The following is a 17,119-nucleotide window of genomic DNA, read 5'->3' on the forward strand; positions in this document are numbered from 1 at the left end:
TTTGTTTTGTTTTGTTTTGTTTTGTTTTGTTTTGTTGAGAGAGAGAAAGAACATGAAGTTGGCTGAATAAGAAGGTTGCGATCTGGGAGGAATTGACAGAGGGGAAAGAATATGATCTAATGCATTGTATGAACAAAATGTATAATGAATAAATAAATAACAAGTCAATATAAGCAGTAAATGAATTTGATGTCCTGAGGGGCTGATGAGGAGCTTGCTGTTAACAGGAGTTCCTCACCTTGGAGTTTTGCTTGAAAGTATTGTTCATGTCCAGTGCCTTTGCATACATGTCACCATAGATCATCCTAGAGAATAGATACCGTCCAGAACTTGCAGAACTATTGATTTCAAAATATCCTCTGAGTCAATGCTTGAGGTGTACCACTTTGACTTATTTAGAACGTGTAACTTCTCCAAGCTGCTACTCCCTATGTGGAGTCAGGACAGCAATGGATTTCTGACCGCTAAAAGAACACAAGCCTTAATGAGTATGTTGAATTAAAACAACCACTTACAGATATACCAAAATGTCCAGTACCCAGCCATGTGATTCACCATATAACACTGAACAGCAACAACAAGCCCAAGTGCCAGGTGCTGTGGCCAATGCCTTTAATCCCGGCACTCAGGAGGCAGAAGCAGGGAAATCTCTGAGTCTCAGGCCAGTCTGGTCTACATAGTGAGTTTCAGGATGGTCAGAGATATGTAAAGATACGTAAAACAAAACAACGCCAAAAATTGTAAGTATGCAGAAGCAAGGAAACATATCGCTTTATAAAATTTGAACAAAACTAACCCTAAACTAAAAGTGCATCCTTAGGTCCACTCTTCATTCTTCAGGATGCATCAAACAGGCCCGCCCTGAAGACTCATGGCTACTACCAGTCTTTGCCACAGTATGGTGACTAGAATGGACAGAGGCCCCAGTACCTCTGTCTTCATGCTATGCCTTGCTCCTTCATGGCCCTCCTTTGGGACAGGAAGGGAGCTGTGGCTACCAGTGGCTCCTTCCTGCATTGTTTCTGTTTCCCTTTCTCACTCCCAAGAGCTGTCTCCAGCCCTGTGATCTGTTTGTTTTCTGATCTGATCATGGAAACCAATTCTTAACTACAGAATCGACTCAAAGCTGGGCCATTCTGACTTCAAAAGAATGTCATACAAGGAATTTGCTACCTTCAGTTAACACCAGACCAGTAGGCTTGGGGACTGGGGAAAGTTTTACTGATCTTTGTTGTTCCTGATTCATAAATATCTTCACTTTTCCAAGATCTGAAATGGTGACTCAAGTCATCTGTTGGCATTGTCAATAAATTCTTCACTCCCCCAACACGTATTTCTTAGGAATCCGTTTTTCATGTGATGACCTTGCAAACCCGAGTTCATTGTTGTCTTAGGGCTCATCTGTGTGCATTTCAGATCCTACCAATGTGCCTCGTTTTCCAAAGAGTTCCTAATCACACCTGCTAGCTGCCAGAGCTCCTCTGAACTGATCTCTGTCTTTCCAGAGTTCTGGGTAAAATAACCCTTAGAGCAAAATTTTGACAAACTGTAAAGGAAATCTCCAACAAGTATGCCCTTAGGGACTGCATGGCCTTTGCAATGAAGTGGTACTGTACAGGGCCACAATAGACAGCAATGACTTATTAGGCATAGACTGCTGACTTCCCACTTGACTTTTCCTTAGAGATTTGCAGGGTCTGGTAACCACAGCTTTCGGAAGAAGTTGAAACAAACGACTCCACCCTGTAATGAGGCATGAGAGTCAGTTGCCTGGACAAAGACTGCCCCGCAATGGTCCCATTGTCCACAAACTGATGACTACATATGACAGGCTGTAAGGTAGTGGGAAGAAAAAAAACATGCAGGATTGAGCCCATCAAGGACTGGACACAAGTCACTGATGTCCAAAGAGGGCTGAGTCTTCAATGGTGTGGTGTCATTTCCATCATACAGATTGGATCATCTAATGTGGACCTAGTGTGTATACTGAATCATAGAATAAAGCTGTTATCTCTATCTCGGGCACAGGGAAGGAATAATTCTGTAATCCTGTCAAGTGCTAACGGTGGCTGTACAACCCCTACAGCAAGCCTTCCTCAGAAATCTCACCTCAATAGAAAGCCCTTCGGATCCACGCTATCTGGATGGATCTTTCTTTCTTTCTCTCCAAAGTCAGCATCCAGAGGAACCCCAACACAGGAAGGAAACTGCACCCCTGAAACGAGTGTTTACCAAGGAGAGGAGAGGGGAGCCTAGAGGGCTTGCCAACACTCCTGGGCACAGCTGGGATATGGCTGTGCTCAGGTACCCTATTATAAGTGCTTATGTGTGCATACAAAACATACTTGCTGGGAAGTGAAGTGCCTACAGGCATCTCCATCCCTTCCACTGGCCAGAGACAATGATGCCTCCCTGTGTAAATGGGATTTCAGTTCCCACATGAACTGAAATCCAACATCCAACATCCAACATCCAACATCCAGCATCCAGCATCCAGCATCCACTATGCTGGCAGAAAAGATTCCTTCACATCCCACCACTCCTACCCTGTAGCCCAAGCTCTTTTCTAATCAGGTCACTTGTATATGGGATGGGAAAGAGAGAGAGAGAACTGCGTGTTGTGCTGAGGTCTACGTCTCCATGTCCATGGAAGAGATCCCTCTTCTCCTTCCCTCCTTCCCTCTTCCATTCTGATTCTCTTTCTGCGTCTCTCTTGCCTCCCTTGCCTCCAAGGTGATGCTTTTACCAGTCTGGAGCCAATCTGGCTTGCACTGGGCAAAGCTGCTCAGAACTGACATCAGCATCCCTCTTGGAAGTGGGGGAGGGTGAGAATTTAAGATCAGACTTTACACTGCTTCGCAGGAAGGACCCTGCCCATTAGACCTGCCCCTGGCCCACAACCCTGTCCCTTTCCCTGGGCCAGACCTAAGTACAGACTCTTGCTTCCTCCCATCAGAGGCCACTTTGGGGGACATTGCTCAGGTACAGGCAAGTTGTCCTTTATTCTTTTTGTTTGTTTATCTTCTTTGTGCATTCCTGCCAGTGTTTTGATGATGTAATTATCATCAATCAACTCAGAACATCTTTGTTACATTAAAGAGCAGCAGGCAAAGTGTTGGTAGCATAATGGTGAGTATAGCTGCCTTCCAAGACAGCAGCAGTCGTCAGTCTGGGATTATAGCAAGAATTAAACAGACGCTAGGCCTAGCCAGCCAGGAATCTTCTGCTAGCCCCTTTGAGCAGCTTCAAACTTTACACAAAGAAAAACTTTTTAATTAATTTCTCTGACTGAGCTCAACAATTAGACTGAGCCCCAAAGCTGTACTCCACTGAAGTACTTTTGACTGTCTAAAACAAATTTATAGAGAGATGTAGGTTGCTGATTTTGTGCTCTAGGATATTAATCAGACTTTATTTCCTAAATCAACTTCCCAATGTATTCTAAAGTCAAAGCCCTGGTTTCTTTTCATGGCGCTACCGCCACAGTTTGCTTTGCAGCATAGAAGAATGTTTTTGTTTGTTTGTTTGGTGATGTGTGTGTGTTGTTTTGTTTTGTTTTAAAACCAAAGGAACCGTGAGATTTGGGGGAAAGTATTACCAGGAGCTAGGAACTCTATCTGGCCTCAGATCCACCCTTCCTTAGAATCCTTAGCTGGCGGGTTTTTTGGGGTTGTTTGTTTGTTTGTTTGTTTTTGTTTTTGCTTTTTTTTTTTTTTTTTTTTTTTTTTTTTTTTTTTTTTAGCGCCTTCAAGCGGTTCCCACACTGGTTGCCTGGTCAGGGAAAGACTGCATCACCAGAGATACTCTCCAGCGGCCTTTCAGGAATTTGCTTCGGCCGCCGGGCAAATACAGGGCACCAGAAGACAACGATGCGCCCAGCATCCAGCTGTTTGAGCACCCTGAGGTGCCTGCATGACGGGCTAGTATGCTAACTTCCTCTAAGAGATCTGTCTCTACCATCTTCCCTTGGCCTCTGCGCTTGGGACCCAGGACGCGTCTTTCTAGCCCATTCCTGGCCCAAACTGGGACGCAAGTTCAGCCCTCGAAGTTGCTAATGGCCCAGAAAATATTTGGAGGCTCCAAGAGCTCAAAGAGAGACCAAAGAGAAACAAAAGATGCCACAACTCGACCTCAAGAGATCAGTAGAGGAGAGGTGTTGGTCCCATTCGAACCCCACCGTGCAGACTAAAACACGTGCGAGCCAGGAACGCAGCAAGAACAGCCGATCAGCCTCATTAAACAGCACTGTAGTAGGCACGAGCCCATAGCTGCGCTCTGCCTAAGCGCGGAGGCTCACTGTCCCAGCAAGATCAAGAACTGATGCCTGGACTTAGCTCCACCAGGAGCGCTCGCGCGCAGTCCATTCCTCCACTCCAGAAGGCTGAGGCCATCCATCTCTTTACCCAAGACTGACAGCCCCCTCAGCCTTTCCCGCTGGAGGAGCTCCATAAGCGTTCCTACAGACGGCAGTAAGTCCCGAAAGCCTGACGTGGGCACGACAATGCTACCCTAGGTCTCGGGGCACTCAGTTCCCAGACAGAAACCCCGCCCCTCTCTGTCGATCCCGCCCCCGAAACACTGAATCCAACCCGCACTGAGACCCGCACATCGGCTGAAACAACCATTGGGTAGCGGCGCATGAAAGCGGTGCTACCTTTTTATAGGGTGCGGAGGGGCCCGAGAACCACAGAGCCCAGGGTCCTAGCAAAATAAACCGCCGCTGGGTCCCACGGATCCCAGCCGGGCGGATAGCCCCGCACCCGCCATCCCATGCATGGCCCGGGCGACATTCGACATGAACGCGGCGGGGCTCGAAGCTCGCGGCGGGGGCCACACAGAGCACGGACCACTCCCCTTCAGCGTCGAGTCTCTGCTGGAGGCTGAGCGCGTACCGGGCTCCGAGTCTGGGGAGCTGGGGGTGGAGAGGCCGCCCGGCGCCTCGAAGCCTGGAGCCTGGCCCCCTCCAGTCGCGCACTCTTGTCCCCCACGTAAGTGCTCAGTCTCCCGGTCTCAGGCCCTGAAAAGCGACCGCGCTGTCAAGGCTCGAAAGTCCAAGGTGGGTGGGGGGTATGCGCACTGTTGCTCCGAACTTAATTACTAGCCACTAACCGGCTCAGTCCAAGAGCAATGATAACTGGCGGTGGGCGCCCAACATTGTACACAGCCCAACCGCCAGGTCCAGGTCTCTTCTTGGGCGAGGTCTGCAACCCACAACAAATACCCTTAATGCTTTTCCGCTCCGGGTCGCTCACGCTCCTGCGCCCCTTGCCCACTTTGCGTATGCCCCCGACAGCTAACTGATCTGTTTGGAGACCTGACCGCTACTCATCTTCGGTTATTGGACAGCCTCCAGGCCCAGTTTAGCTCTTTTTCCAAATAGCTAGTCCCCAGTTTAGTTGGGGTGCAAGATCACGGGTTGGAAGAGCAGACCTAAGTCTAGGGCGCCCCCTCCACTCCCCTGCCTCCTTGGTTTGCTTATCCACGTGGCTTTGGGGACCGCTGAGCGGAGCGCTCACGGAGCCACGGAGCACCAACCTTTCTTTGTAAGGGTGGAAGAATGTCGGTCGAAATAGGGGTGTGCAGCCAGAGTTTGAGCGCTCGCCCTGCGCTTCTCTTTCCTTTCAGGTGCCCCGAGCCCTCCACCCTGCACCCTCCGCAAACACAAAACCAATCGCAAACCACGGACGCCCTTCACCACCGCGCAGCTGCTGGCGCTTGAGCGCAAGTTTCACCAGAAGCAATACTTATCCATTGCGGAGCGCGCCGAGTTCTCCAGCAGCTTGAGCCTCACTGAGACTCAGGTCAAGATCTGGTTTCAGAACCGCCGAGCTAAAGCCAAGCGGCTGCAGGAAGCTGAGCTGGAGAAGCTGAAGCTGGCAGCCAAGCCACTACTGCCGGCGGCGTTTGCCCTGCCCTTCCCGCTGGGCACCCAGCTGCACAGCTCCGCGGCCACTTTCGGCGGCAACGCGGTTCCTGGGATCCTCGCTGGGCCTGTCGCGGCCTATGGCATGTACTACTTGTCTTAGATCATGGAATCAAGTCCTAACCTCTTGGTTAGGCTCAGGGCTGCGCACAGTTCCGCCCGCCGCTGATGCTCCTGGTAACTTTCATTTTAGTCTTTTTGTGCCCCCCCCCCCCGTTTATACGGCGTTATACTTGATGACTGGAGCCTATTTATAGACATCTTACAAATACTTTAAGCCTTCCTAAAACCATGCCCACACCAATCTGTTTTTCTGAAAGAAAACACACCTTCATACAGTCCTTGAAACAGACAAAAACAGTTCTTCCTATTTCTTACAAAGCAGTCTACAAAGTATTTCTGGGGTGGGTGTGCTCCCTGTATTCACTCTGCCCCTACACCGAGGACTTCAGAGAGGCTCCATTGAGCTGGCATAAGAAAACAAATTCCATAAGAAGAAGTCAAAATAAAAAATGAGATAATCGGACGGTTAGAAATTACTGTCTCTTCAACTAAATGTATGTTGTGACTAAACGGAAACTTTTACACGTTTTAGGTTTTACACCATTATTATTTTTTTTAGAGTATATGTCGTTCAAGGAGCTAGAGGCAAACGCTGGATGGACTTGGAAGTAGGGGAGGGGACTGTTGGCGCCATGCCCTAAAGTAAGGGTGGCTGCTTCCCCCGGCAGCATCTTCTGAGCTTCTTCGAAAAGAGCCTGCTGGGGGGGGGGGGGAGACTGGAGGGCTGAAGGCAGCAGGGACCAACCTCTAGCCTCTTGCCAGCAGGTGTCCAATCAATAAAGAGAAGAAAGTGAGAGCTGAGCACCTCAGATCTCCCGTTGTGGGTGCAGTAGGAAGCGAGGCCTGTGAAGGTCCCAGAAGAGTCACTCTGAGTGCCGGCTGCCTCTGTAATTCTGGCGCTCCTTAGAAAAACGGAGGACTTGTTTAGGAATCCGGACTCGTACCTTTATTTTACCTTTATCTGAGGAAAGAAAACAGACCAACTGAGCTGTTCTGTCCTATCCTGTTCTGTCTCAATCCTATCATGCAAGATTGAGGCCCTTAGGGTACCTGACAACAGGCACTAATACACCCCATGGCTGTTTCCACAGGACGCTTTTGCTGCAATCTGGAGACTTTAGCTGGAGTGTGTTGAGGGCTCACAACGGTCCCCTGGAGTCACAGCCCAGTACCTTTGGCAAGCCCCTTCTGCCAGCCTTCGAGCAGGGGAGGAAGAACCTGCCTGCAGAGGGCTGCTGGTTGTGTGTTCATGAGAACCTGGAATTTCACAGTGATAGACGGCCCAGGGTTAGGATGCTCTGGTTGGGAGGAAGGGAAAGACTGGGCTATGCTCAGCAGTCCAAGCCAGCTCCAGGAAAACTGCTGTCCTGTGACCTTCACTGGTCCATCACCTCCAAATAAAACCGAAAAGATAATATTGCATGGAATTGCCTATTGATACGTATTGACATTCTTCTGCCCTGTGTCTCTTGGAAAAATGGAAACCAGATAGGTTTGGTTTGGTTTTGAGACCAAATCTTCACTATATAGCCCTAACTGATCTAGGACTTGGCTATTCTCCAAGGACAGCCTTAGACTTACAAAGGTCCACTTGCCTCCCAGGTTCTGGGATTAAAGACATACCACAATGCCCAGCTATGTGATTTTTTTTTTTAATAAATGGCTCAATTTTAGGGGCGTGAGATGCAGAGTGAAGGATAGTTGCAAGGGAGAGTAGCTGTCTCTCTCAGGTGCTTGTACAGAATCCCCCAGCCTGGGCTGTTTAAACTTTAACCCACTCTCAAGAGGTAAGACTCTCACTTGGTGTGCAAATACTGAAGTGCAGAGGACCCAGTACACGGGTCCTGAGATCTCACCCAAGTCTGCTTCATGCAGGTCCTTGGGTACTTGCAACTACTAGTGTAGCCCAGGTTAGCTCCAGACTCAAAGCAATTCTCCTGCCTCAGTCAGCTGAGTCCTGGGGTTACAGACAGGAGTCTCAGCATTGCTTCGGTTCTGCTCTCAACTCTGAGGCACCTGAAGGCATTAGCCAAACCACAAGCATGTACAACCATGGTCCATGAGTTGACAATCCTGATACCATGGGAAAATGAAAATCGAATGCACATTTCAGGAAAGCAGGGTGTGTGCCACCCTACAGCCTCATACTGGATCTATATCTCTGTGACAGAGCTGTATCTCATGGCCAAGAGCATGCAATGGGCATGGGCCACCAAAGTCTGATCAGCCACTGCTGGTCAGGTTGCTAGTTTGTCTCTCTGACCCAAAATACCCAGACAGACATATTCTCCTCAGATCCTTCCACTGAGCCAATCCAATTATGCAACTGGTTCCTAGAGTCCTCTCCCCCGCCCCCAGGGTGGGCATGGTTCTGGTAGTCTAGCAGGTAGGATGTATCCATACCTTCACATCACACCAACAGGTGCTCTATCTGTCAGTAGCGTTTGCCTTTGGGACAAGGCTGAGGCAAACCTGTCAAGGCTGACACTTTTCTGGAGGGAGCTGCCTACAAACCTTACTGCAGAACTTAGGTCCCCGATGGTCCCAGCTAGGACCTGAGGCTGTGTATACCCACTGATGGAATCCCAATTTCAGATAGCATCTTTGTGATGGGGGGGGGGTCAAAAGCCAGTAGAGGGTTTGAGGCAGTTGTGAAAGGATTTGCTCAGTGTGCCAGTGCAGATCTCTGGGCCTCTGCCATTCAGCATCTTACAGACGGGCTTCTGGATCCCAGAGTCCTGGCTCCCAGTCTAAACTCTTTCAGCTGCCAATTCTGGACCATTGAGGGTGGGTTTGGAGACCCTGCTCTGGGCTTGGAAACTTGTATTAGGGAGGACACTAAGTGGTTTAAAAGCTATTCAGGGTGGACCATGCCTCTCTGAGCATGAAATAGGAAGGGCAAGAAATAGGCAAGTAGTGAAATGGTATAGACCACAGGCAACCTCTGACAGAGCCTAAGCACAGAGGAGTAGACTGTGACTTACCCATAAAGCATAAGTGTCTCATCTGTCCCATTATGGAGACCTGATGGATAAGCTGGGTGGGTGTGGGTGGCCAGAGTACTGCCTGAGTTCTGGGGAAACAGCCTTGAGGTCCTGAAGACCATGATCACCTCCAGGGAGGTAACCAGGGCTCATGTACCCACTAGCTTCCAAACAGAACTGAAGCTGGTTGCCCCTTTCAGCTTTGTCCCTTCTGGGTGTGAGTCTAGAGGCTGGACTAAGACCTCCAACATAGTGACCTGAGGGCATGGGTACTGTGCTATGGACCACTCAGAAGGTGGAGTCTGGTCAGTGCTGTTGAAGGGACTCTTCAGATCCCACTAAGATTCTGGATGTAGGAGACCTGGAGGACAGCACCTCCTCCTAGGTATTTCTGCACAGATGATACACAATTGACAAAGGTCATAGGGCAGGCATTTAAGGACAATGCCATCTCTTCCTTATTTGAGGAACGGTGAGCATACTTCAGCTGAATAACATAAGCCAGGTGTTAGGGAAGAGCAACTGTCTGCTGGCTTCCTTGTGCTCTCAGTCCTCCCCAGCTCCCAATCTGATGGTGTTCTAGGGAAGCCTCGACTAAGAGGGCCACCGTTTTCCTAAAATATTGTGAATGATGTCATTCAGTCGGCTCTAGGTTCTGATAATCTCATTTTCACTTTAAGGAAGTACTGTTTACATATACACAAAGCTTGCTGTTACATTGCATTCCACACTGTATTTAATTGTGTTATTAAGAAAAAATTGTGCATTAAACAGAGATGGTTGATAATAGAGAGAAGCTAAGTTTCAGAGGTGGCCAAGTGAGGGGAAGAGATAACCTCGCATTTATAACATCTGTGCTTTTAGAAAGCCAAACCACACAGCCAAACATTCCCTCTAAACAATCAAGGGGTGTAATCTTTGAAGCTTTATGAGAAGAACCATAGGTTCATCTCTATTCTGAACATACGTGGTTTTGCACAATGATAGGGACACCTGCTCTGGCGGGTGACTCTGGGTTTTATACCACGCTTACCTTATTTGCAACTTTCTGGGTCAGGTGGCTAGAATTGCACAGCAGTTACCTCCATCTCCTAGCTTGCTGGGCTACTGGAGACTTATGTATGAACACCAAGGTACTATTGACCCATTTTTGGCTTCTGAAGGAGATGCTTCCAACCTAAGAGATATTGGCAGTTAAGTTTTCAGCCACTGTTTCCAGATTATTGGGGATCCTTTCCCAGAGCTCTAGAGGCAGAGGTAGGTAGATCTCTGTGAGTTCATGCCCAGGCTGGTCTAGAAAGAGTTCTAGGTCCGTCAAGGGTACATAGTGAAACCCTATCTCAAAACAAACAAAAACTAAAAGGGAATGAGGTTTTCCTTTGTTAAATCAATTGTGAATTTCTAGAATAAACCTGATTTCAGGAATGGAATGGTGATGCAACATTGTTCATCTTCAAAAAGATGAACAATGGTTTTAAGCTTGGGGACAACAAACCCCGGTGGCAGTAAACAGAGGTCAACAGCAACTGTTCAGAGTGTGACTTCTGTTAGTAGAAGAGGAGGGCCAATCAGGAGCTGTGCAGCCATGAAAACACCTCCCTCAGGAAGTCATCACAGGCTTGTTGGTAAGCTCCAAGTCTGCGGGAAGTATCATAGTGAAGTATGCTCTTAGGTCTGCTTAGGGTTCAGTAAGCATTGGCCTATTTCCTGCTGCTATAGAAAACATCTGGTAGCATTAGGTCTCCTGGGCCACTTCAAGGAGAGGGACAGTAATGGCTCCCTGCTAGATGTTGTAGGCTTGAGACACAAGAAATACTGTAATGATAGAGTGGTGTGCCACCTGCCCCTTCTGTGTAGACTGAAGACAAAATTTGGTTGAACATGAGCTTCCTATCTGGTCATCCATTCCTGTGTTCAAAGCAAGCCCGAGAGCATGTTGTCTTTCTTGTCCCAGAGGAGTCTAGCTCCCGTTGCTGGTCCCAGCCACTACCCTGGCATCCAAATAGCTTTTTCATCTACTATGAAAAATGCAAGCTCATACAGAAAGAATCTCTTGGGCATACATGCATTCATACACATTTGATATGTGACTAGGAATGGAGGGAGAGAAGGAAAGAGAGAGGTAGAGCGGGTTATGAACATCCATAGCTCCACCTCCCAGTCCCAGCAGTGGACAACTCTAGTCTTAGTGTTTTATTGCTATGATGAGACACCATGACCGTAGCAACTAATTAAAAAAAAATCATTTAACTGGACCTGGCTTACAGTTTCAGAGGTTTAGTCCATTATCATCATGGCAGGAAGCATGGTGGCATGCAGGCAGACATGGTGCTGGGGAAGGAGCTGAGAGTTCTACATCTTGATCTACAGGCAGCAGGTGACTATGAGTTTGGTTCCCAGAACCCACACCAGGCATCTCACGACTGTCTGTAACTCTAACTCCTGGGGATCCAATGCCTTTAACTTCTACAGCTACTTACACCATGTGCACATACCTGAATGCAGACACACATTTACATATAATTTTAAAAATCCCTTTAAAGCAGGCCTTGGGGGCCTAGAGAATAGATCAGTGGTTAAGAGCATTGTCTGCTCTTCCAGAGGACCTGTGTTCAATTCTTATTTAACTCCAGTCCCAGGAGATCCAATACCCTCTTCTGGCCTCCTCCAGCACCAGGCACACTCATAGTGCATAGAGATACATTCAGACAATAAACCTATACACATAAAGTAATAATGTTTTAAAAATTAAAGGGGGCTGGGCAGTGGTGGTGCATGCCTTTAATCCCAGCACTCAGGAGGCAGAAGCTGGCGGATTTCTGAGTTCAAGGCCAGCCTGGTCTACAGAGTGAGTTCCAGGACAGCCAGGGCTACACAGAGAAACCCTGTCTCAGAAAACTAACTAACTAAATAAATAAATAATAAAAATTAAAAGGGAGCTAGAAATGCAGCTCTGTAGTTGAGAGCACTGGCCACTCTTCCAGAGGCCCTAGGTTTAATTCCTAGTATCCACATGGTGGCTCACTAACATCCACAACTCAGTCCCAGGGGATCCAACATCCTCTTTTGGCCTCCTCAGGCACCAGACATGTACATGGTACACAGGTATGCATGCAGGCAAAACACTCACACTCATTAAATAAAACAAAACAAAAAAACAAAACAAAACAAAAAAAACAAAACAAAAACAAAACAAAAAAGATGTGGGTGGTGGTGCACATCTTTAGTCCCAGCACTTGGGAGGCAAAAGCAGGTGTATTTCTGTAAGTTCCAGGATATCCAGGGCTCCACACAGAGAAACCCTTTTTGGGGGAAAGAAAACAAAACAACAGAAACAACAACAAAAGTGTGAGGTGTGTGGCTGCACCCCTGGGCTCATACACTCTGGGGCTTGCCAGATGCAGGCCTTCCTGTCCTTGAACCCAGAGGTCATGGCACTGTAGACACAGTGCCCAGTCAAGTGATGGCATGTGCACAGTGGTGGCAGGTGTGACGGTGGGTGTGCTCCTGATCCAGGACATATTCACTTTGGAGAGAAAGACAGACCTCAAGACCAGGATCATCGAGATGATGCCAGAATTTCTGAAAAGCTTATTCATATCAAGAACCCTACAACAGTAGAAGAGGCCGGGCGTGGTGGCGCACGCCTTTAATCCCAGCGCTTGGGAGGCAGAGGCAGGCGGATTTCTGAGTTCGAGGCCAGCCTGGTCTACAAAGTGAGTTCTAGGACAGCCAGGGCTATAGAGAAACCCTGTCTCGAAAAAAACAAAAAACAACCCCCCCCCCAAAAAAAAAAAAACAGTAGAAGAAATTATCTGTGGTTCCACTAAAGGAGAAACTGCCAAAGTCGAGATAATAACAGATGTTGATATGACACTAAGTAGGGTTTCCTACAATGAGAAAAGATGCCCAACATGCATAATTTCATTGACAACTGTAAAGTTGTTACAGATGCATGTGGAAGAAAATTGCTGCAGTTAAAGGATCAGTATTGCACTATTGAAGCTGATCCTGTTCACAGTGTGGAAGAGAAAGTCCCTTACATGGTAGAGTTGTCTATCAAATCTCATGGTTTGCCTGTCGACAAGGACATACTAAACGCCAAACTTAAAGAGACTGCGACAGACTCTGATCTTATGCTTAAAGAAGGATATGAGAGTTTCTTCTACAGCACAGTATCCTTGTGTTCCTATTTCTGGCTGGAATCAGTGCTGGGCTTGAGGAAGGCATCTGTCAGGCTGGAGTTTATCACTCTGATGTCAAAGTAGCATCCAATTTCATGGAATTTGGTGAAAATGGAGTGCTGATAGGATTCAAAGGAGAACTAATTCACGTATCCAACACACATGACGGTGCCTTGAGGAATACAGACTATTTCAGCCCAACAGAAAGGCAAAAGCAACATCGCTGTGCCTGGGGACCCCCAAGGGGACCTAAGGATGGCAGGTGGTTTAGATGAACTCTGCCTGTGTTGCTTTTACTATTCAGGACTTTTGCTAAAAATGGAACTGTTCAGTGAGAGAGAGAGAGACAGAGAGACAAAGAGAGAGACAGAGAGAGAGACAGAGAGAGAGACAGAGAGAGACAGAGAGACAGAGAGTATGTGTCTGTGTTCTCATTTATTTAGTTTCCAGTGTTCATTCTTAGCATGTTCATATCAGTTACTCATTCTTTTTCTGGCTGAAAAATATTCCAGTTCTATGCACATAACCCACTTGTCTATCCTTTTTGTAGCTGATGATTATATGAGTTGCAATGAACTTGGTTCATGTACTCATTTTTTTAGGTGAATGTATCTTTATTTTTCGTGGGGTATGGACCTAAGAGTGGAGGAGCTGCTGGGTCAGACAGTGACTGTGTCTCTGATACTGCAACATTGTTTTGTTTTGTTTTACATTTTTACACTTTTTAAGATTTATTTATTTATTATATGTAAGTACACTGTAGCTGTCTCCAGAAGAGGAAGTCAGATCTCATTACATGTGGTTGCTGGAGTTTGAACTCAGGACCTTCAGAAGAGTAATCAGTGTTCTTATCTGCTGAGCCATCTCTTCAGCCCACAACACTGTTTCCACAATCATCTGTCCCCCTCCTTGCTCTATGTGTGTCTATGTCCTGAGGAGTAAGATGTAGCTTATGTTTATGTTGTTAGTTTTTGAGTCACCACCATTTTGATTCCTGTAGTATACTTCTTTTTCCCAATATCTTCTCCAGACTTTGCTTTCATTTAAAATTTCCGAGACTTTTTCTTTTATATGTATGAGTATTTTGCCTGCATGTGTCTGTGTACTATGTACAGTATGGTGTATGGTCAGAAGATGATGTTGGATCCCATGGGATGCTTGTAAGCCACCATGTAGACAATGGGAACTGAACGGAGGACCAGAAGGCCCTGTGGAAGAACCAATGCTCTTAACCTCTAAGCTGTCTCTCTTGCCAATCATTTATTTTTATTTTTAAGTTATATTATGCTGGGTGTGGTGGCGTACGCCTTTAATCCCAGCACTTGGGAGGCAGAGGCAGGCGAATTTCTGAGTTCGAGGCTAGCCTGGTCTACAGAGTGAATTCCAGGACAGCCTGGGCTACACAGAGAAACCCTGTCTTGAAAAACCTATTTTATTTCCAGGTATGATAATGCATGCCTTTAATCCCACAACTCAGGAGGTAGAGCCAGGCAAATTTCTGTGAGCTCAAGGCCAATTTGGCTTCCAATAGCAAGTTCCATCCAGATTACATAGTGAGACCAGGTTCAAAATATTATTTTTTAAAGTTACATATGTGTGCCTGTATGGGGTTCTATGCATGTGAGTGTAAGTGCTGTGGAGACCAGAAGAATGTACTGGATATTCTAAAGCTAGAGTTACAGGCAGTGTGAGCTGCCTGATATCTGCTGGGAACTAAATTCTGGTCCTGTCCAAGTGCAATACTTGATTTCTAGTACTAAGCCACCCCCTCAGCCTTTGTCCTCATTTATTGATGATTATAATCCTGACAAGTCAAGTGGAATCTCTCTTTTTCATATACTTATTGGTCACTTCTAATAACTTCAATTCAGTTGTGTAGTTATTGATAGTTGTCTTAGTGAAGGTTTTATTGCTGTGAACAGACACCATGACCAAGGCAATCCTCATAAAAACAACATGTAGTTGGGGCTGGCTTACAGATTCAGAGATTCAGTCCAATATCATCAAGGTGGGAGCATGACGGCATCCAGGTAGGCAAGGTGCAGGTTGATTTGAGAGTTCTACATCATCATTTGAAGGCTGCTAGAATACTGGCTTCTGGGCAGCTAACACAAAAGCCCACACCCACTTCAACGGGCCACACCCTCTCCAACGGGCACACCCACTCCAACAAGGCCACACCCACTTCAACGGGCCACACCCTCTAATAGTGCCACTCCCTAGGGTGAGCATAAACCATCACAATAGTACTATTATTCTTTTGGTGTTTAATGCCTTGAGTTCTTCCTAGACTCTAGATCAGTGGCTCTCAACCTTCCTAACACTACAACGCTTTAGTACAGTTCCTCATGTTGTGGTGACCTCTAACCATAAAATTACCTTTGTTGCTACTGCGTGACTATATTTTTGCTACTGCTATGAAACGTGATGTAAGCATCTGTTATGTGGCCCTGTGGGTTGAGACCCACAGGTTGACACCCACTGCTTTAGCTGGATAGTAATAGCTTGTTAGACAGCAGCGAGGAGCTGCTCCCATTCTCTTCATGGTGCAGCCTCTATTTCTGGTACATCTTGCACGTCAGGTCTTGGATTTCCTGAGATTCTTAGGTTCTTCATTGACAGCCCTTGCCCATGCCTTCATCTTGACATGTTTTCTTCCTAACAGTTTCAGAGTTCCAGGTCTTGTATTAAGACCTTTGATCCAGCTTGAGTTTTGTCCAGATAAAGCCAAGGGCCTGGTTTCCTTCTGCTGTATGTACGCCACCCACTCTTTCCCTGCACCATACCTGAAAGAGTTTATCTTTTCTCCCGTATATTTGACACCTTTTTCAGATTAGATGACTTTAGCTACATGAGCTTATTTCTGCTAACTTTATCCTCATTCCTCTCTCCAGCCACTCATTGTTTATTATTATTATTATTTTATTTCTGGTTACTTTATCCCATTAATCTACTTACCTGCTTTTTGTGCCTTTACCATGCTGGTTTTCTTTTGTTTTTAGATTTTTCAAGAAAATGGTTCTCTAAGTAGCTACTGGGTTGTTTATATTATAGCTCTGTATTTGAATTTGTAATCAGGTACGGTAATATCTCTAGCATTACTCTTTTGAGCATCCATATCAATTTTAAGATTATCTTTCCTATTTTTCTAAAAAGTTCCTTTTTCTCTATTCCTTGTCCCTCTCCCAATCCGGGATTTACTCTGTTGCCCTGGCTAGCCTTGAACTCTCAGTCTTCCCAGTGTTGGAATTCCAGATGACAGCCATATAGCCTACTTAGTCTTTTCACTTTTCTCAGTTCCTTGACTTGCATTATCCAATCTCTCCCTGGGAGTCCTTCAGTGAATTTTTAAAAGTTTCAAGCACTGAACTTCCACCTCCAGAATTTCCATTTGGCTCTTTTAAAAGCTCTCTCTTGGACTGGAGAGATAGCTCAGCGGTTAAGAACACACATTGCTCCTCTAGAAGATCCAAGTTCAATTCCCATCAACCACAACAGAAGTCTGTGACTCTAGCTCCAAGCCAGAGCCTCTGCAGGCTCATGTGTGCCTACACATACTGAAACTAATCTCAAAACAAACAACAACAAAAGAGAAACGTACAGCATTTCTCTTTGTTGAAGGTCTCTGTGAGATGCTGTGTTCCTGCCTTCCTTAGATTTGTGACCTTGTGCGGGCAGTGGAAGCCTTCCCTAGTAGTCCTGGCATTTTGCCACCAAGGAGGCAGTTTCTGCTACCTTCACTTTCAGGAGGTACATTGTGTTTCTTCTCAGACCTCTCATTGGTGTTGTTTAAATATGACATTAGCAACAGCTAATTGATAGTAGAACAACCTCTGGTCTCGTGTATATCTGGGTAAATGGATTATGTTTTAGTGAAGATGGCTCTCCTGTTTGCCTTTCCTTTCAAGCTTCCAGTATCTCAGGAAAGAAGAGGTTTACTGGGAACAGACCTGGGATGGTTAGGC

The 17,119-nt window shown here is 46.5% G+C and overlaps 1 protein-coding gene and 1 pseudogene across 2 annotated transcripts; both read left to right on the plus strand.

The window, feature by feature from the left end:
- The first annotated feature begins 4,759 nt into the window (after positions 1-4,759).
- Positions 4,760-6,026, plus strand: LOC110299185 (homeobox protein MSX-3). 2 transcript variants are annotated; one of them, XM_021168818.2, is made up of 2 exons: positions 4,760-4,988; positions 5,626-6,026. In XM_021168818.2, the coding sequence occupies exons 1-2, from the start codon at positions 4,775-4,777 to the stop codon at positions 6,024-6,026; spliced, it is 615 nt and encodes a 204-aa protein (XP_021024477.1). In that variant the 5' UTR covers positions 4,760-4,774. The 2 variants fall into 2 exon arrangements, with proteins under 2 accessions (XP_021024477.1, XP_021024478.1); XM_021168819.2 differs by having other exon boundaries at positions 4,775-5,056; positions 5,626-5,789.
- A 6,412-nt stretch (positions 6,027-12,438) lies between these two features.
- On the plus strand, positions 12,439-15,845 carry LOC110298081 (cytosolic 5'-nucleotidase 3A-like; annotated as a pseudogene).
- The last annotated feature ends 1,274 nt before the right edge of the window (positions 15,846-17,119 follow it).

This window comes from Mus caroli, unplaced genomic scaffold (genome assembly GCF_978045245.1).
Source record: "Mus caroli unplaced genomic scaffold, Mus_caroli_1 scaffold_8, whole genome shotgun sequence".
NCBI lineage: Eukaryota > Metazoa > Chordata > Mammalia > Rodentia > Muridae > Mus > Mus caroli.

Coding starts and splice junctions, on each gene's coding strand:
- LOC110299185 (XM_021168818.2), top strand. CDS start 4,775: ATGGCCCGGGCGACATTCGACATGAACGCGGCGGGGCTCGAAGCTCGC. Junction 4,989..5,625: donor CGCGCACTCTTGTCCCCCAC/GTAAGTGCTCAG, acceptor CTTTCCTTTCAG/GTGCCCCGAGCCCTCCACCC.